General features: G+C 40.2%; 1 protein-coding gene across 1 annotated transcript in view; it reads left to right on the forward strand.

Moving 5' to 3' along the window:
- Nucleotides 1-20781, forward strand: part of ATP2B3 (ATPase plasma membrane Ca2+ transporting 3) — a 287085-nt gene that overhangs the window by 149113 nt on the left and 117191 nt on the right. Inside the window, exon 9 of the mRNA XM_053695746.1 lies at nucleotides 15518-15760. Within this exon, the coding sequence (XP_053551721.1) occupies nucleotides 15518-15760 (243 nt within the window). The remainder of the gene's footprint in view (nucleotides 1-15517; nucleotides 15761-20781) is intronic.

Raw genomic sequence — 20781 nt, forward strand, 5'->3', positions numbered from 1 at the left:
TCGCCAGAAACACAAGTTATAGAGCAGCGGTTACAAAGACAGGAATCGCCGGAATTCAACCCAATTGAGTACGATTGGCCGCAAGTCTGCAGGGGGCGGCGTTGCACCAGCAGCTCTTGTTTGCTGCTGGTGCAATGCTGAATATGGAGAGCGTACTGCTCTCCGCATTCAGCGATGTCTTGCGGACCTGATCCGCACTGCCGGATCAGGTCCGCAAGACATTTGTTAAATTGGCCTCAATAAGTCAAATTCAATACACATTAAATGCTGGCGATATATATAAAAAGTGCTAGTGAAACGCACTAATTACTGACAGCATGAGTAATGTGCATATCAAAACAGGAAATGAAACATACAAAATGCTAGCAGCGTATCAAATAGTAAGCATTAAAGAGATACTAAAGGGATACTAAAGCCAATTTTTTTCTTTTACGAATCAGTCTAGGCGATAAGCCTAAATCTATGTTTAAAAATACAAACCCCTAAGCTAAAGTTACAAAAAATAAAAAAAAAGTAAAATTACAGAAAAAAATAAACAAAGCTATTTAAAATAAAAAATTTAAACCTAAACTAATACCCCTATAAAAATAAAAAATCCCCCCAAAATAAAAACACTCCCTAATCTAATACTAAACTACCAATAGCCCTTAATAGGGCATTTTGTAGGGCATTACCCTAAGTTAAACAGCTCTTTTACTTTTACCCCCTAACAGTAAAACCCACCAAACCCCCCAAAATTAAAAAAGCTAACATTAAAAATAAATAAACTACCCATTGCCCCTAGAGGGGCATTTGCATGGGCATTGCCCTTAAAAGGCCAACCAGCTCTTTTCCAGCCCAAAAAATCCTAATCTAAAAAAAAAAAGCCACCCCCAACCCCCCCAAAAAAAGCCTAAGACTAAGCCCCAAATAGGTACTCACCTTTCCTGAAGTCCGGTGGAGAAGGTCTTCTTCTAGACGGCTCCATCATCTTCTATCTTCATCGAGAATGATGGTGGGGCGGAGCGGAGGTGCGGAGCTGTCTTCCCCGATGCATGGATCCTCAGCTGCGGTCCTCAACGGCGGTGCTCCTCGGTGGCGGCAGCCTTTCTCGGGGGCATGGATGCTCCTCTCTATACGATGTCCATAGAACACTGAAGATTGAATGCAAGTTACTGCATTCAATTTGGGGTAACATGCATTCCATAGTGGCTGAAATTTTAAAATCAGCCAATAGGATTAGAGCTACTGAAATCCTATTGGCTGTTCAAATCAGCCAATAAGATTTCAGTAGCTCTCACTCATGGAATGCAAGGTACCACAATAAATATGGGGTAACTTGCATTCAATCTTCAGTGTGCGACAGACAATCGCATGAAGAGGAGCCTTCATGCCGCTGAGGACCGCCGCCTTTGAGGACCACCGCTGAGGATCCGTGCATCGGGGACCCACCTCCGCGCCGCCTTCGCTCCAAATGAAGATAGAAGATGATGGAGCCGCCTGGAAGAAGACCTCCGCCGGACTTCAGGAACGGTGAGTAGCTATTTTTAGGCTTAGTTTTAGGATTTTCTTTTCTTGTAATTTTTTTTAAGATTAGGGTTTTTTTGGCTTGAAAAAACAGAATTTATGCTTACCTGATAAATTACTTTCTCTTGCGGTGTATCCAGTCCACGGATTCATCCTTTACTTGTGGGATATTCTCATTCCCTACAGGAAGTAGCAAAGAGAGCACACAGCAAAGCTGTCCATATAGCTCCCCCTCTAGCTCCACCCCCCAGTCATTCGACCAAAGGTTAGGAAGAAAAAGGAGAAACCATAGGGTGCAGTGGTGACTGTAGTTTAAACAAAAAATTTTTTACCTGACTTAAATGCCAGGGCGGGCCGTGGACTGGATACACCGCAAGAGAAAGTAATTTATCAGGTAAGCATAAATTCTGTTTTCTCTTGCAAGGTGTATCCAGTCCACGGATTCATCCTTTACTTGTGGGATACCAATACCAAAGCTTTAGGACACGGATGAAGGGAGGGAACAAGACAGATACCTTAAACGGAAGGCACCACTGCTTGCAAAACCTTTCTCCCAAAAATAACCTCTGAAGAAGCAAAAGTATCGAATTTGTAAAATTTGGCAAAAGTATGCAGTGAAGACCAAGTCGCTGCCTTACAAATCTGTTCAACAGAAGCCTCATTTTTGAAAGCCCATGTGGAAGCCACTGCTCTGGTAGAATGAACAGTAATTCTTTCAGGAGGCTGCTGGTCAGTAGTCTCATAGGCCAAACGGATGATGCTTTTCAGCCAAAAGGAAAGAGAGGTAGCAGTCGCTTTCTGACCTCTCCTCTTACCAGAATAGATAACAAACAAAGAAGATGTTTGTCTGAAATAGACGTTCCTTCTTCGAAGATGGATTAGGACACAGAGAAGGAACAACTATTTCCTGGTTAATATTCTTGTTAGAAACAACTTTAGGAAGAAAACCAGGCTTGGTACGCAAACCTTATCTGCGTGGAACACCAGGTAAGGTGAATCACACTGTAAGGCAGATAATTCTGAAACTCTTCGAGCAGAAGAGATAGCTATCAAAAACAAAACTTTCCAAGATAACAACTTAATGTCTATGGAATGTAAAGGTTCAAACGGAACCCCTTGAAGAACTGAATGAACTAGATTCAAACTCCATGGCGGAGCCACAGGTTTATAGACAGGCTTGATTCTGACTAAAGCCTGAGCAAACGCTTGAACGTCTGGTACCTCTGCCAGACGCTTGTGTAACAGGATAGACAAAGCAGATATTTGAAGTATATTTTTATCCATAGGGTCTTTAAAAGCACAACTGTCTTCAATTGGTATGGTTGTGCGTTTAGCTAGTGTAGAAACAGCCTCCTCCACCTTAGGGATCGTCTGCCACGAGTCCCGCATGGGGTCAGATATGGGGAACATTTTCTTAAAAACAGGAGGGGGGACAAAAGGGACACCTGGCCTATCCCACTCCCTAGTAATGATATCCGCAATCCTCTTAGGGACCGGAAATGCATCCGTGTAAACAGTGACCTCTAGGTACTTGTCCATTTTACACAATTTCTCTGGGATCACCAAAGGGTCACAGTCATCCAGAGTAGCTAATACCTCCCTAAGTAAAACACGGAGGTGTTCTAGTTTGAATTTTAAAGCTAATGTATCTGAATCTGTCTGGGGAGGAACCCTTCCTGAATCAGAGACTTCTCCCTCAGACATCAAATCCCTCGCTCCCACTTCAGAGCGTTGTGAGGGTATATCGGATACGGCTACCAAAGCGTCAGAATGCTCATAATCTGTTCTTAAAACGGAGCTATCACGCTTTGCAGGTAACACGGGCAGTTTAGATAAGAAGGCTGTAAGAGAATTATCCATGACTGCCGCTAAGTCTTGTAATGTAAAAGGGTTAGACGTACTAGAGGTACTAGGCGTCGCTTGCGCGGTCGTAACTGGTTGTGACACTTGGGGAGAGGCAGACGGGCTACCCTCGTTACCTTCAGTCTGAGAATCATCTTGGGCCACATTCTTAAGTGCAACAATATGATCTTTAAAGTGTATAGACATATCAGTACAACTGGGACACATTTTGAGAGGGGGTTCCACCATGGCTTCTAAACACATTGAACAAGGATTTTCCTTAGTGTCAGACATGTTTAAAAGACTAGTAGAGTATACAAACAGGCTTGGAATCACTTTAATCAAATAAAAAACACAATTTGAAAAAACGTTACTGTGCCTTTAAGAGATAAAAAGAGCACACAATTTTACAAAACGGTGAAAAATGCATCAATCTTTCCGAGTATGTAGCTAAAGCCTTAATAAGATTGCACCCCAAGTTTCAAAACGATTAACCCCTTAATGCCCAAACCGGAGCAGCTTAAAGCCAACACCTGGTTAAATCACTACAGCACCTTGCCACAGCCTTGCTGTGGCCCTACCTTCCCTTAGGGATCAGATTTGGGGGAATATAGCTTCTTTTAGGCCCTCAAACATCAGCAGGACCCTCCATGTGAAACAGCATGAACTTATCTGCAATTCTAAGTGCCCTCCCACTCTACTCCGGAGCTGTGAGGCCTAGTAAATCACTCCTAAGTGACTAAAAAACAGCCATGTGGTAATAACCCCAGAAAGAACCCAAAAGGGCTTTCAAAGTGTCTTGCAAAACGATTTTTCCTTAGCTAAACAATCGATTGCCCTGAATAAGTGTCAACCAGTATATTAGCCCTATTATGTAAGCATTCAATTCCTTACTAATTCTGTGAACTAGCTTACCCTCCCCTCATGGGGATATTGTCAGTCTCTTCTAGCATTATCTCAGTCTTGTCTAGAAATAAATGACTGAACATACCTTATTGCAGTTACCCTGCAAACCGTTCCCCCCAACTGAAGTTTTCTGGTAATCCTCAGTCCTGTGTGGGAACAGCAGAGGATTTTAGTTACAACATGCTAAAATCATTTTCCTCTCAGCAGAAATCTTCATCACTTTTCTGCTAGAGAGTAAATAGTACAAACCGGTACCATTTAAAATAACAAACTTTTGATTGAAGATAATAAAACTACAATTCTAACACCACATTCACTTTACACTCCTGAGAGAGACCCTAGTGTTTAGAGCCAGCAAAGAGAATGACTGGGGGGTGGAGCTAGAGGGGGAGCTATATGGACAGCTTTGCTGTGTGCTCTCTTTGCTACTTCCTGTAGGGAATGAGAATATCCCACAAGTAAAGGATGAATCCGTGGACTGGATACACCTTGCAAGAGAAAGAGCTGATTGCCCTTTTAAGGGCATTAAAAAAGCTGAATGCCCTTTTAAGGGCAATGCCCATACAAATGCCCCTTTAGGGGCAATGGGTAGTTTAGTTTCTTTTAGTGTTAGTTTTTTTTTTTGGGGGGGGGGGTTTGTGGGTGGGGGTTTTTACTGTTAGGGTGTCTTAGTATATTTTAAACGTAAACGAGCTGTTTAACTGTTTAACTAGGTATTGCCCTACAAAATGCCCTTTTAAGGGCTATGGGTAGTCTAGTTTAGATTAGGGGTGTTTTTATTTGGGGGGCTTTTTTAATTTTTATAGGGATTAGGTATATTTTTTTTTATTTTTGATAATTTTTTTCTGCAATGTTAGACTTTTTTATTTTTAGTAACTTAATGTTAAGATTTTTTATTTTAATTGTAATTTAGTAGTAATTGGTGTTATTTAGGGGGTGTTAGGTTAGGGGGCTTAGTAATTAAATTAGTTATTTGCGTTGTGGGGGGGTTGGCAGTATAGGGCTAAATATATTAATAGGTTTATTGCGATGTGGGGGTTTGGCGGTTTAGGGGTTAATAGGTTTCTTGCGATGTGGGGAGTTGGCGGTTTAAGAGTTAATAGGTTAAATAGGTTTATTGCGATGTGGGGGTTTAGCGGTTTAGGGGTTAATAGATTAATTAGGTTTATTGCAATGTGGGGGTTTGCGGTTTAGGTGTTTCTTAATATTTTCTGCGAGAGGTTAGGATTTTTTGTTATACTTCATGCAGGCGGTTACGTGTTTTTTTTTATTTCTTGCGGGCGGTTACGTGTTTTTTAGTTATTTCGTGCGATCACTTTTTTTTTTTTAAGGCTTCGGGTTTGCCTACGCTGCATCCAGGTGGATCCTCGCGCAGCCAACATTCCTTTGATGATGCGTTTGCCACTGGCGACGGACGCATTACAAACACGATTATAGTATAGAGCATGGAATTTTAAGCAACTTTCTAATTTACTCCTATTACAATTTTTCTTCGTTTTTTTTAGTATCTTTATTTAAAAATCAGGAATGTAAAGCCTAGGAGCCGGCCCATTTTTGTTTCAGAACCTGGGTTATGCTTACTTATTGGTTTGCCAATTGTAGCCACCAATAAACAAGTGCTATCCAAGGTACTGAACCTAAAATGGGCCGGCAACTAAGCTTCACATTCCTGCTTTTTAAATAAAGATATCAAGAGAATGAAGAAAAATTGATAATAGGAGTAAATTAGAAAGTTGCTTAAAATTGCATTCTCTATCTGAAAGAAAAAATGTGGGTTTAGTATCCCTTTAAGATAGTTCTAAAAGAAGAACACACTAGTTACTAGCAGCATAAGTTATATACATACTGATGCAGAGAGTAAAACCTAAACAAAAAACGATACTAAAAAATGCTAAAAAAAAAAAAAAGCCAAAAAGCTGTGAATAGCAACATTTGCCTGGCCAGACCACAGTTCCACAACGCGTTTCAGGGACACGTCCCTTCATCAGATGAGTATTTATGTGTTTATATGTAAATTAGTATATGCACATATAGATATATATATAGATATATAGACATATGTATACACTTTTGAGCCCTTTCCAATCAAATACCTTGAAACATGCAAATATCATTTTTAATCAATTTTAATGTTTTGTTTTTATTAGAAAAACTTTAAATGCCTATGTTAAATTCCTATGTTCAACCTTTTTCTTTTTAAATATATATTTCTATAAACAAAATTCTGTATATATACAGTATATATATATATATATATATATATATATACAGTGTGTATATATATATATATATATATATATATATATATATATATATATATATATATATATATAAATTCAGGAAAACAGGAGGGCACTCACGGGTCTTTCCATCAATAAATAAATTCCTTTATTTACATGAATTAAATCACATACAGGTCGACGTTTCAGCTGGTACAGTCAATCTTCGCTTGTTATCTGGAATGGCGGCATGAGAAGCTGCAATTACTAACAAGTGAAGATTCTCTTGAAAAAGGCTGACCAGCCGAACCGTCAACCTGTATGTGATTTCATTCATGTAAATAAAGGAAATTGTTTGTTGATGGAAAGACCCGTGAGTGCCCTCCTGTTTACCTGAATTTATGTCTGAAAATTGAGGAATCACCTGGGCAACTTAAAGGACCAGTCAACACATTAGATTTGCATAATCAACAAATGCAAGATAACAAGACAATGCAATATCACTTAGTCTGAACTTCAAATGAGTAGTAGATTATTTTATAACAAATTTCAAAGTTATGTCTATTTCCACTCCCCTTGTACCATGTGATGGGAATCAGCCAATCACAAATGCATATACGTATAGTCTGTGAATTATTGCACATGCTCAGTAGGATCTGGTGACTCAAAAATAAATATAAAATACATATAAAATGTCTTTTATATAAAAAGACTGCACATTTTTTTTAATGGAAGTAAATTGGAAAGTTGTTTAAAATTACATGCTGTATCTGAATCATGAAAATTTTATTTAACCTGAGTGTCCCTTTAACAAACCTTACAGGAGTGCGTACGTGTTGTGGATGTACAATATATATACAGTATATAATATATATATTTAAAAATTAAAGAAAATTATTCCAAGTTAAGAACATAGGAATTTAAAGTATTCCTAACGCACCTCCGGCATTAAAGTGCAGCTTCAGGTTAGTGCACGAGCGATAAAATGAAAAGGCTTTCTATATCGTGCCCCATAGAAGTCTATGGGGAGAGGGGTGAGCGTGGTCACGGTATCCAAAGTCCTGAAGTTAGCACGCCTGAGTCATTTCCTCACTCGCTAAATGTTTACCTTATAATACTAGCGCTAACTCAAGAGTAATATTTTCTCTTGTAAGGTGTATCCAGTCCACGGATCATCCATTACTTGTGGGATATTCTCATTCCCAACAGGAAGTTGCAAGAAGACACCCACAGCAGAGCTGTAATATAGCTCCTCCCCTAACTGTCATAGCTAGTCATTCTCTTGCAACTCTCAACAAGCAAGGACGTTGTAGGAGAGAGTGGTTAAATATAGCTAGTTTATTTTCTTCAATCAAAAGTTTGTTATTTTTAAATAGTACCGGAGTTGTGCTATTTTATCTCAGGCAGTAAATAGAAGAAGAATCTGCCTGAGGTTTCTATGATCTTAGCAGGTTGTAACTAAGATCCATTGCTATTCTCACATATGTCTGAGGGGATTACACAGATGAGGTAACTTCAGCGAGAGAATGGTGTGCAGTTTATTCTGCTATCAGGTATGTGCAGTTATAATTTTTTCTAGAGATGGAAAACACTAGAAAATGCTGCTGATACCGGATTAATGTAAGTTAAGCCTGAATACAGTGATTTAATAACGACTGGTATCATGCTTACTCCCATGGGTAATACCCTTATGATATTGCAATATAAACGTTTGCTGGCATGTTTAATCGTTTTTATATATGCTTTGGTGATAAAACTTTATTGGGGCCTAGTTTTTTCCACATGGCTGGCTTAAATTTTGACTAGAAACAATTTCCACTGTTGTAGTATAAAAGTTACAGTTGGTGCAGTTAAAATTACATACTGTGACATCCAGCTTCCCTCAAAGGCCCTCTGAATGCTATAGGACATCTCTAAAGGGCCCAAAGGCTTTCCAAAGTCGTTTATTGGGGAAGGTAGGGCCACAGCTTGCTGTGGCAGTTGGTTGTGACTGTTAAAAAAAACGTCTATTTCGTTTTTTTGATCCGTTTTTTGAACTAAGGGGTTAATCATCCATTTGCAAGTGGGTGCAATGCTCTGTTAGCCTATTATACACACTGTAAAAATTTCGTTTGATTTACTGCATTTTTTCATTGTTTTTCAAATTCTGACAAAATTTGTTTCTCTTAAAGGCACAGTACCGTTTTTTATATTTGCTTGTTAACTTGATTTAAAGTGTTTTTCAAGCTTGCTAGTCTCATTGCTATTCTGTATAAACATGTCTGACATAGAAGAAACTCCTTGTTTATTATGTTTAAAAGCCATGGTGGAACCCCCTCTTAGAATGTGTACCAAATGTACTGATTTCATTTTATGCAATAAAAATCATTTTCTGTCTTTAAAAAATGTATCACCAGAGGAATCTGATGAGGGGGAAGTTATGCCGACTAACTTTCCCCACGTGTCAGACCCTTTGACTCCCGCTTAAAGGACTCACGCTCAAATGGCGCCAAGTACATCTAGGGCGCCCATAGTGTTTACTTTACAAGACATGGCGGCAGTCATGGAAAATACACTGTCAGCAGTATTAGCCAGACTACCTGAACTTAGAGGTTAGCGAGATAGCTCTGGGGTGAGACAAAATGCAGAGCATACTGACGCTTTAAGAACCATGTCTGATACTGCCTCACAATATGCAGAAGCTGAGGAAAGAGAGCTTCAGTCAGTGGGTGATGTTAATGACTCAGGAAAGATACCTGATTCTTATATTTCTACATTTAAATTTAAGCTTGAACACCTCCGTGTGTTGCTTAGGGAGGTTTTAGCTGCTCTGAATGACTGTGATACCATTGCAGTGCCAGAGAAATTGTGTAGACTGGATAAATACTTTGCAGTGCCGGTGTGTACTGATGTTTTTCAAAATACCTAAAAGGTTTACAGAAATTATTAATAAGGAATGGGATAGACCAGGTGTGCCGTTCTCTTCCCCTTCTATTTTTAGAAAAATGTTTCCAATAGACGCCACCACATGGGACTTATGGCAGACAGTCCCTAAGGTGGAGGGAGCAGTTTCTACTCTAGTAAAGCGTACTACTATCCCTGTCGAGGACAGTTGTGCTTTTTTTTTTTTTTAGATCCAATGGATAAAAAATTAGAGGTTACCTTAAGAAAATATTTATTCAACAAGGTTTTATCCTACAGCCCCTTGCATGCATTGCCCCTGTCACTGCTGCTGCGGCGTACTGGTTTGAGTCTCTGGAAGAGGCTTTACAGGTAGCGACTCCATTGGATGACATACTTGGCAAACTTAGAGCACTTAAGCTAGCCAATTCTTTTATTCTGATGCCATTGTTCATTTGACTAAACTAACGGCTATGAATTCTGGTTTTGCTATACAGGCGCGCAGAGCGCTATGGCTTAGATCATGGTCAGCTGACGTGACTTCAAAATCTAAGCTACTTAACATTCCCTTCAAGGGGCAGACCCTATTCGGGCCTGGTTGAAGGAGATTATTGCTGATATCACTGGAGGAAAAGGTCATGCCCTTCCTCAGGACAGGTCCAAATCTAGGGCCAAACAGTCTAATTTTCGTGCCTTTCAAAACTTCAAGGCAGGTGCGGCATCAACTTCCTCTAATAATAAACAAGAGGGAACTTTTGCTCAATCCAAGACGGTCTGGAGACCAAACCTGACATGGAAAAAAGGTAAGCAGGTAAAAAAGCCTGCTGCTGCCTCTAAGACAGCATGAAGGAACGGCCCCCTATCCGGGAACGGATCTAGTAGGGGGCAGACTTTCACTCTTTGCCCAGGCGTGGGCAAGAGATGTTCAGGATCCCTGGGCATTGGAAATTATATCCCAGGGATATCTTCTGGACTTCAAAGCTTCCCCCCCAAAAGGGAGATTTCACCTTTCACAATTATCTGCACACCAGATAAAGAGAGAGGCATTCTTACACTGTGTATGACTCCTCCTAGTTATGGGAGTGATCCATCCAGTTCCAATGGAGGAACAGGGACAGGGTTTTTACTCAAATCTGTTTGTGGTTCCCAAAAAAGAGGGAACCTTCAGACCAATTTTGGATCTAAAGATCTTAAACAAATTCCTCAAAGTTCCGTCATTCAAGATGGAAACTATTCGTACCATCCTACCACTGATCCAGGAGGGTCAATATATGACTACAGTGGATCTAAAGGATGCTTATCTTCACATTCCGATACACAAAGATCATCATCGGTTTCTCAGGTTTGCCTTTTAAGACAGGCATTACCAGTTGTAGCTCTTCCCTTGGGATTAGCTAAAGCCCCAAGAATCTTTACAAAGGTTCTAGGGTCACTTATGGCGGTCCTAAGGCCGCGGGGCATAGCAGTAGCCCCTTATTTAGACGACATCCTGATACAGGCGTCAAACTTCCAAATTGCCAAGTCTCATATGGACGTAGTACTGGCATTTCTGTGGTCGCATGGGTGGAAAGTGAACGAGGAAAAGAGTTCTCTATCCCCACTCACAAGAGTTTCCTTTCTAGGGACTCTGATAGATTCTGTAGAAATGAAAATTCACCTGACGGAGTCCAGGTTATCAAAGCTTCTAAATTCCTGCCGGGTTCTTCATTCCATTCCGCGCCCTTCGGTGGTTCAGTGTATGGAAGTAATCGGCTTAATGGTAGCGGCAATGGACATAGTGCTGTTTGCACGCTTACATCTCAGACCGCTGCAACTATGCATGCTCAGTCAGTGGAGCGGGGATTACACAGATTTGTCCCCTCAACTGAATCTGGACCAAGAGACCAGGGATTCTCTTCTCTGGTGGCTATCTCGGGTCCATCTGTCCAAAGGTATGACCTTTCGCAGGCCAGATTGGACAATTGTTACGACAGATGCCAGCCTTCTAGGTTGGGGTGCAGTCTGGAACTCCCTGAAGGCTCAGGGATCGTAGACTCAGGAGGAGTCTCTCCTTCCATTAAATATTCTGGAACTAAGAGCGATATTCAAGGCTCTACAGGCTTGGCCTCAGTTAGCAACTCTGAGGTACATCAGATTTCAGTCGGACAACATCACGACTGTAGCTTACATCAACCATCAAGGGGGAACGAGAAGTTCCCTAGAGATGTTAGAAGTTTCAAAAATAATTCGCTGGGCAGAGATTCACTCTTGCCACCTATCAGCTATCCATATCCCAGGTGTAGAGCACTGGGAGGCGGATTTTCTAAGTCGTCAGACTTTTCATCCGGGAGAGTGGGAACTCCATCCGGAGGCATTTGCACAACTGATTCATCGTTGGGGCAAACCAGAACTGGATCTCATGGCGTCTCGCCAGAATGCCAAGCTTCCGTGTTACGGATCCAGGTCCAGGGATCCCAAGGCGACACTGATAGATGCTCTAGCAGCGCCCTGGTCTTTCAACCTGGCTTATGTGTTTCCACCGTTTCCTCTGCTCCCTCGACTGATTGCCAAGATCAAGCAGGAGAGAGCATCAGTGATTCTGATAGCACCTGCGTGGCCACGCAGGACCTGGTATGCAGATCTAGTGGACATGTCATCCTTTCCACCATGGTCTCTGCCTCTGAAACAGGACCTTCTACTTCAGGGTCCTTTCAACCATCCAAATCTAATTTCTCTGAGGCTGACTGCCTGGAGATTGAACGCTTGATTTTATCAAAGCGTGGCTTCTCCGAGTCAGTTATTGATACCTTAAGACAGGCACGAAAGCCTGTCACCAGGAAAATTTACCATAAGGTATGGCGTAGATATCTTTATTGGTGTGAATCCAAGGGTTACTCATGGAGTAAGGTCAGGATTGCTAGGATATTATCTTTTCTCCAAGAAGGTTTGGAAAAAGGATTGTCAGCTAGTTAAGCATCTGGCAGATGTTCCAGACGTTCAGGCATTTTGTCAGGCTTTAGTTAGAATCAAGCCTGTGTGTAAACCTGTTGCTCCACCATGGAGCTTAAACTTGGTTCTTAAGGTTCTTCAAGGAGTTCCGTTTGAACCTCTTCATTCCATAGATATCAAGCTTTTATCTTGGAAAGTTCTTTTTTTGGTAGCTATTTCCTCGGCTCGTAGAGTCTCTGAGCTATCTGCCTTACAATGTGATTCTCCTTATCTGATTTTTCATATGGATAAAGTAGTCCTGCGTACCAAACCTGGGTTCTTACCTAAGGTGGTATCTAACAAGAATATCAATCAAGAGATTGCTGTTCCATCCTTGTGTTACACAATTTGGACGTGGTCCGTGCTTTAAAGTTTTACTTACAAGCTACTAAAGATTTTCGTCAAACATCTGCTTTGTTTGTTGTCTACTCTGGACAGAGGAGAGGTCAAAAGGCTTCGGCAACCTCTTTTTCTTTTTGACTAAGAAGCTTAATCCGCTTAGCCTATGAGACTGCTGGACAGCAGCCTCCTGAAAGGATTACAGCTCATTCTACTAGAGCTGTGGCTTCCACTTGGGCCTTTAAAAATGAGGCTTCTTTTGATCAGATTTGCAAGGCGACGACTTGGTCTTCGCTTCATATTTTTTCAAATTTTACAAATTTGATACTTTTGCTTCTTCGGAGGCTATATTTGGGAGAAAGGTTTTACGGGCAGTGGTTCCTTCCATTTAAGTTCCTGCCTTGTCCCTCCCTTCATCCGTGTACTTTAGCTTTGGTATTGGTATCCCACAAGTAATGGATGATCCGTGGACTGGATACACCTTACAAGAGAAAACACAATTTATGCTTACCTGATAAATGTATTTCTCTTGTGGTGTATCCAGTCCACGGCCCGCCCTGTCATTATAAGGCAGGTAATTTTTAAATTTAAACTACAGTAACCACTGCACCCTATGGTTCCTCCTTTCTCGGCTTGTTTTCGGTCGAATGACTGGCTATGACAGTTAGGGGAGGAGCTATATTACAGCTCTGCTGTGGGTGTCTTCTTGCAACTTCCTGTTGGGAATGAGAATATCCCACAAGTAATGGATGATCCGTGGACTGCATACACCACAAGAGAAATAAATTTATCAGGTAAGCATAAATTGTGTTTTTTTTACCTTGAGAGCAGTTAGCACTCATGAGCGACAAAAAAATATCTTGAACTTATCCAAGAACACGGAAAAAAACAATGTACAAGCAGCCAAAGATAGGTCAAAACTATGGTTGTTGAATTAGATAAATCCAAATTCTGATGGTTTAGAACAGTGATGGCAAACCTTGACACTCCAGATATTTCAGAACTACATTTCCCATGCTGCCTTAGCTCTCTGCAGTTGAGCATCATGGGAAATGTAGTTCTAAAACATCTGGAGTGCCAAAGTTCTCCATCACTGGTTGAGAATATCACTGTTGAATTCTCTCAATACACAGTATTAGTGGAGTTTACAAAACTTTTCTTGGTAACCCTGAGAAAACCCAACATTGAACAAAGCTCTACTAATGAGATGTAATATACCCCCAATGATAGAACTTTCTTTTGAAGCACTATATATTGTGTTTTCAATAACAATAACATTTAGAGTATCTAAAGCAGACATTCTCAGGCTTGGCCCTCCAGAGGTTTTTGAAACTACATTTCCGATGATGCTCAGCCAGCATATCAGCTGGCTGAGCGTCATGGGAAATGTAGTTCCAAAACCTAGCATAAGCATAAAATACTGTAAACCTGTTACCATTATTAAAGGGATAGTAAATACCTTGCGATTTTTCCATAAAATGATTACTTACACATTATGGACTCCATTTATTAAATGTTGGGTGGATATCGCTGCATATGCTGTCCACATTTACCATTGCACAAGTGTTTCACAAGTAATGCTTGTGCAATGCTGCCCTCTGCTTGCGGGCGGCCAATCAGATCGGGATTATTTCAATATCAATATCAAGATCGCTGCTTCTTAAAGGGACAGTCAACACCAGAATTTTGTTATTTAAAAAGATAGATAATCCCTTTATTACCCATTCCCAGTTTTGCATAAACAACACTGTTATATTAATACACCTTTACCTCTGTAATTACCTTGTATCTAAGCCTCTGCAGACTGCCCCCTTATTTAATTTCTTTTGACAGACTTAAGGCCTAATAAATTAGCATATGAGCCTACCTAGGTTTAGCTTTCAAATAAGAATACTAAGCGAACACAGCAAAATTGGTGATAAAAGTAAATTGGAAAGTTGTTTAAAATGACATGCCCTATCTGAATCATGAAAGTTTATTTTGAATTTGACTGTCCCTTTAACTATTGTTTTAGGTGAGTCTGAAACGACGGGCCTCCGGAGCAGCAATCGCTGCTTGGTAAATGTAGCCCATTGAAAAAACTTTGCATTATACTTTCATTATTTATTATGCCCCCTTTTGTGTTATTTAGCTCTGCACCCTGCTGTCTTCTCAAGCCTAACCCTGCTACACAGTATATATTTCCCTAATTGGCTTTATGAAATAACAGTGCACTCTATACTAACTTTATGACCAAGGCTAAGCTTGTTGTCTGCCGACTAAACCCCGGATTGGCTCCCAAAATAATTACAATGTTGGGGGGAGTTTGGCTATTGATAAATAATTGCAGTAAAAAGGATGTTAAAGGGACACTGAACCCAAATTTTTTCTTTTGTGATTCAGATATAGCAGGCAATTTTAAGCAACGTTCTAATTTACTCCTATTATCAATTATTTTCTTTGTTCTCTTGCTATCTTTATTTGAAAAAGAAGGCACCTAAGCTTTTTTTTGTTCAGGACTCTGGACAGCACTTTTTTATTGGTGGATGAATTTATCCACCAATCAGCAAGAAAAACCCAGGTTGTTCACCAAAAATGGGCCGGCATCTAAACTTACATTCTTGCATTTCAAATAAAGATTCCAAGAGAACGAAGAATATTTGATAATAGGAGTAAATTAGGAAGTTGCTTAAAATTTCACACTCTATCTGAATCACAAAAGAACATTTTTGGGTTCAGTGTCCCTTTAATGTGTTTTTAAGAAGCTAAGATGTGTTTTTCTAGGGCAACACAAGAGAAATGTCTTGTAATTACACAGTGTTTACTGTCCCTTTAGTTAGCGGCAGAGTAACGTGACAATGACATTTTTTCTTAAACAGAAAATGATGAAGGACAACAACCTTGTTCGGCACTTGGATGCTTGTGAGACTATGGGTAATGCCACCGCCATCTGCTCAGACAAAACAGGCACTCTCACTACAAACAGAATGACGGTTGTGCAGTCGTATATTGGAGATGTCCATTATAAAGAAAGACCAGACCAACTCAGCCTCAATCAAAAAATACTGGACCTGCTAGTCAACACCATTGCCATTAACTGTGCCTACACCACCAAGATTCTAGTAAGTTTTATTATTTAACCCATTGGTTCACTACTCTGAAATTATAGGGGTACTAAACACAACTTCCCAATGATCAATTTTTCTTCGTTCTCTTGTTATCTTTATTTGAAAAAGCAGGAATCCAAGCTAAGGAGCCGTCCCATTTTTGGTTCAGAACCCAGGATAGCGCTGGCAGATTGGTGGCTACATTTAGCCACCAGTCAGCAAGCGCAACCCAGCTGCTGAACCAAACAATGGGCCGGCTCCTAAGCTTACATTCTTGCTTTTCAAATAAAGATAGCAAGAGAATAAATAAAAATTATAATAGGAGTAAATTAGAAAGTTGCTTAAAATTCCATGCTCTATCTGAATTATGAAATACAAAATAAGGGTTTAGTGTCCCTTTAAAGCAGGGTTTACATAGCTGCTGATAAAAAAAACAGGGGTAAAACAGTACAAATATCAGTTCTCAAAACACTGTATCAGCTTTTGTTTTACATATAGTTTACTGTCAAGTAATACTCAGAATACAGAAACGGGTCAGAGGGTCAAAATCAGGGATTGATCTAAATAAGTCTCTAAAGCAGGGGATATAGCTTTAAAGGGACACTGAACACAAATTGTTTCTTTCATGATACAGCAGCAATTTTAAGCAACTTTTTAATTCATTCCTATTATCATTGTTTCTTCGTTCTCCTGGTATCTTTATTTGAAAAAGCAGGAATGTAAAGCTTACAAGCCAGCCCATTTTTGGTTCACAGCACCCTGGGTAGTGCTTGCTGATTGGTGGCATCATTTAGCAACTAATCAGCAAGCGCTACCCAGGTGGGCTGCTAAGCTTACATTCTTGCTTTTTCAAATAAAGATACCAAGAGAACGAATACAAATTGATAACAGGAGTAAATTAGAAAGTTGCTTAAAATTTCTGCTCTATCTGAATCATGAAAGAAAAAAAAAATGGGTTCCGTATCCCTTTAAGGAAAACCAGAAGCAGGCCCAAGACCTATATACCATACAGACAGTCCAACGGCAAAGCACAAATGGGGTAAATTGACGTGAACTAGCCAGGATCAAACACAGTGATAAGTCCTTAATCCAAACGTCACAACAAATGGGATGAGGCAAAGGAAGAATCCAGGAAGGTTAGTCAGGTTCAGGAATCCAAATTCAGAAAAGTAAACAGGATACAAATGCTAACAAACAGGTACTAAGTACACAAATGTCTGAGGGCAAAAACATGGAGGATTTAAAGAGACAGGCTCCACCCCTAATATCTGAGCACTAAGTGCACACAACATGCAGGTTCCTGCATCAGTGAAAGGGCAATCTCTCCCTTTTTGTTGAAAAAAAGGATTATCCCTAGTTTATCAATTATATGATACTGTACAGGGAGTTCAGAATTATTAGGCAAATGAGTATTTTGACCACATCATCCTCTTTATGCATGTTGTCTTACTCCAAGCTGTATAGGCTCGAAAGCCTACTACCAATTAAGCATATTAGGTGATGTGCATCTCTGTAATGAGAAGGGGTGTGGTCTAATGACATCAACACCCTATATCAGGTGTGCATAATTATTAGGCAACTTCCTTTCCTTTGGCAAAATGGGTCAAAAGAAGGACTTGACAGGCTCAGAAAAGTCAAAAATAGTGAGATATCTTGCAGAGGGATGCAGCACTCTTAAAATTGCAAAGCTTCTGAAGCGTGATCATCGAACAATCAAGCGTTTCATTCAAAATAGTCAACAGGGTCGCAAGAAGCGTGTGGAAAAAGCAAGGCGCAAAATAACTGCCCATGAACTGAGAAAAGTCAAGCGTGCAGCTGCCAAGATGCCACTTGCCACCAGTTTGGCCATATTTCAGAGCTGCAACATCACTGGAGTGCCCAAAAAGCACAAGGTGTGCAATACTCAGAGACATGGCCAAGGTAAGAAAGGCTGAAAGACGACCACCACTGAACAAGACACACAAGCTGAAACGTCAAGACTGGGCCAAGAAATATCTCAAGACTGATTTTTCTAAGGTTTTATGGACTGATGAAATGAGAGTGAGTCTTGATGGGCCAGATGGATGGGCCCGTGGCTGGATTGGTAAAGGGCAGAGAGCTCCAGTCCGACTCAGACGCCAGCAAGGTGGAGGTGGAGTACTGGTTTGGGCTGGTATCATCAAAGATGAGCTTGTGGGGCCTTTTCGGGTTGAGGATGGAGTCAAGCTCAACTCCCAGTCCTACTGACAGTTTCTGGAAGACACCTTCTTCAAGCAGTGGTACAGGAAGAAGTCTGCATCCTTCAAGAAAAACATGATTTTCATGCAGGACAATGCTCCATCACACGCGTCCAAGTACTCCACAGCGTGGCTGGCAAGAAAGGGTATAAAAGAAGAAAATCTAATGACATGGCCTCCTTGTTCACCTGATCTGAACCCCATTGAGAACCTGTGGTCCATCATCAAATGTGAGATTTACAAGGAGGGAAAACAGTACACCTCTCTGAACAGTGTCTGGGAGGCTGTGGTTGCTGCTGCACGCAATGTTGATGGTGAACAGATCAAAACACTGACAGAATCCATGGATGGCAGGCTTTTGAGTGTCCTTGCAAAGAAAGGTGGCTATATTGGTCACTGATTTGTTTTTGTTTTGTTTTTGAATGTCAGAAATGTATATTTGTGAATGTTGAGATGTTATATTGGTTTCACTGGTAAAAATAAATAATTGAAATGGGTATATATTTGTTTTTTGTTAAGTTGCCTAATAATTATGCACAGTAATAGTCACCTGCACACACAGATATCCTCCTAAAATAGCTAAAACTAAAAACAAACTAAAAACTACTTCCAAAAATATTCAGCTTTGATATTAATGAGTTTTTTGGGTTCATTGAGAACATGGTTGTTGTTCAATAATAAAATTAATCCTCAAAAATACAACTTGCCTAATAATTCTGCACTCCCTGTATATCAATTGAGATCCTTCAAAAGTTTATCCAGAGAATTTAATTTACCTAATAAAAATGTCTTTGCTTATCTACACATTAGACATTTTCTACAAGGACTTAAAAAGCCTAGAGTGGAAACGCCTGGTGGGGAGAAAATCAGGGCATAAATTGCTGTGTATAGGACCGGGAACCATAATATATCTCTATTATATAAAATGATGTTGGCCAAACAGGGTCAATTAGCTCATAATAGGCTAGTAGAGATATGGAGAATGTGTTATAGGGACGTTACTAAAGATACAATAAAGGGAAGTCTCAAGTGGACTCAAGGTGGTCCTATTTCTGTAGCTTGGAAAGAGTCTCATATAAAGTTACTTAATAAAGTCTACCTTACACCTATGAAAATGGTTAAATGGAATTTAAATATACTAAGTAAATGCTCAAAATGTAGCAATCCTGCTGATGATTTAATACACTGAGGCCGAATTATCAAATGTCTGTCGGACCTGATCCGACTGTGCGGAACAGGTCCGACAGACATCGCTGAATGCGGAGAGCAATACGCTCTCCGTATTCAGCATTGCACCAGTAGCTCACAAGAGCTGCTGGTGCAACGCCGCCCCCTGCAGACTCGCGGCCAATGGGCCTCCAGCAGGGAGGTGTCAATCAACCCGATCAAGTAGTTGAATTGTGGCGATTCCTGTCCGCCTCATCAGAGCAGGCGGACAGGTTTATGGAGCAGTGGTCTTTTGACCGCTGCTCCATAATTTGTGTTTCTGGCGAGTCTGAAGACTCGCCAGAAACACGGGCCCTCAAGCTCCGTTTGGAGCTTGATAAATGGGCCTCACTGTTTTTGATCCTGCACTAAAATTTTGCAGTTCTGGAACAAAATAGAATACTGGCTTAATAAAAAGGCTGAAACTTAAATCCAGAGATATTTGTTTCCTCTTAACAATAAGCGAAGGAAATATTAATTTAGTAGATACTGCAATTCTGGTGGGTCGTAGCCTTATATTAAAGAATTGGAAGAATAAGGTAGCACCATCAATAGTGAGCTTTTCACACTCCATGTATGAAACAATTTACTATAACACCTATACAAAATAAAAAAATTAAAGTTTTCTTTACAAAATGGTTAAGGATTATTTTGTCCTAACCTCTATCAATACAATTTCTGTTAATGTCTCATTACCACAAAACTGAATTTTTTGAACAATTAATTCTGCAAAGTATTTTCCCAACAGCATGGTACTAGAATTCTTGTTTTCCTAATTAGGAATCGGAGGCTTGAGAGTGGGGGGAGTCCATGAGCTAGTGACGTATGGGATATACAATCCTACCAGGAGGGACAAAGTTTCCCAAACCTCAAAATGCCTATAAATACACCCCTCACCACACCCACAATTCAGTTTTACAAACTTTGCCTCGTATGGAGGTGGTGAAGTAAGTTTGTGCTAAGATTTCTACGTTGATATGCGCTTCTCAGCATTTTGAAGCACGATTCCTCTCAGAGTACAGTGAATGTCAGAGGGATGTGAAGGGAGTATCACCTATTGAATGCAATGGTTTTCCTCACGGGGATCTATTTCATAGGTTCTCTGTTATCGGTCGTAGAGATTCATCTCCTACCTCCCTTTTCAGATCGATGATATACTCTTATATATACCATTACCTCTACTAATAACTGTTTTAGTACTGGTTTGGCTATCTGCTATATGTGGATGGGTGTCTTATGGTTTGGCACTTTATGTATTTATATAAAGTTCTAAATATATGTATTGTACTTATATTTGCCATGAGTCAGGTTTATGTATATTTCCTTTTGCAGACTGTCAGTTTCATATTTGGGAAAAGCATATTTAGGAAAATATTTTTTCTTACCTGGGGTATAGTCTGTTTCTATTGACTGTTTTCTCGTTAAATTTCGCAGGCAAAATTAGGCTTGTGAAGGCGCAAAATGCCAAAGTTTATTGCATCATTCTTGGCGCGAGAATTTTTTTGGTGCGAAGTTACGTCCGATGACGCAAATTCGTAATTTCCGGCGTCTTAGTTGAAGCCGAGTTCCTTGCACAAGGTTGCTTCTTCAATGATTCGAGTGTGTCATTTCCGG

The sequence above is a fragment of the Bombina bombina genome, chromosome 12 (genome assembly GCF_027579735.1).
Source record: "Bombina bombina isolate aBomBom1 chromosome 12, aBomBom1.pri, whole genome shotgun sequence".
Taxonomy (NCBI): Eukaryota; Metazoa; Chordata; class Amphibia; order Anura; family Bombinatoridae; genus Bombina; species Bombina bombina.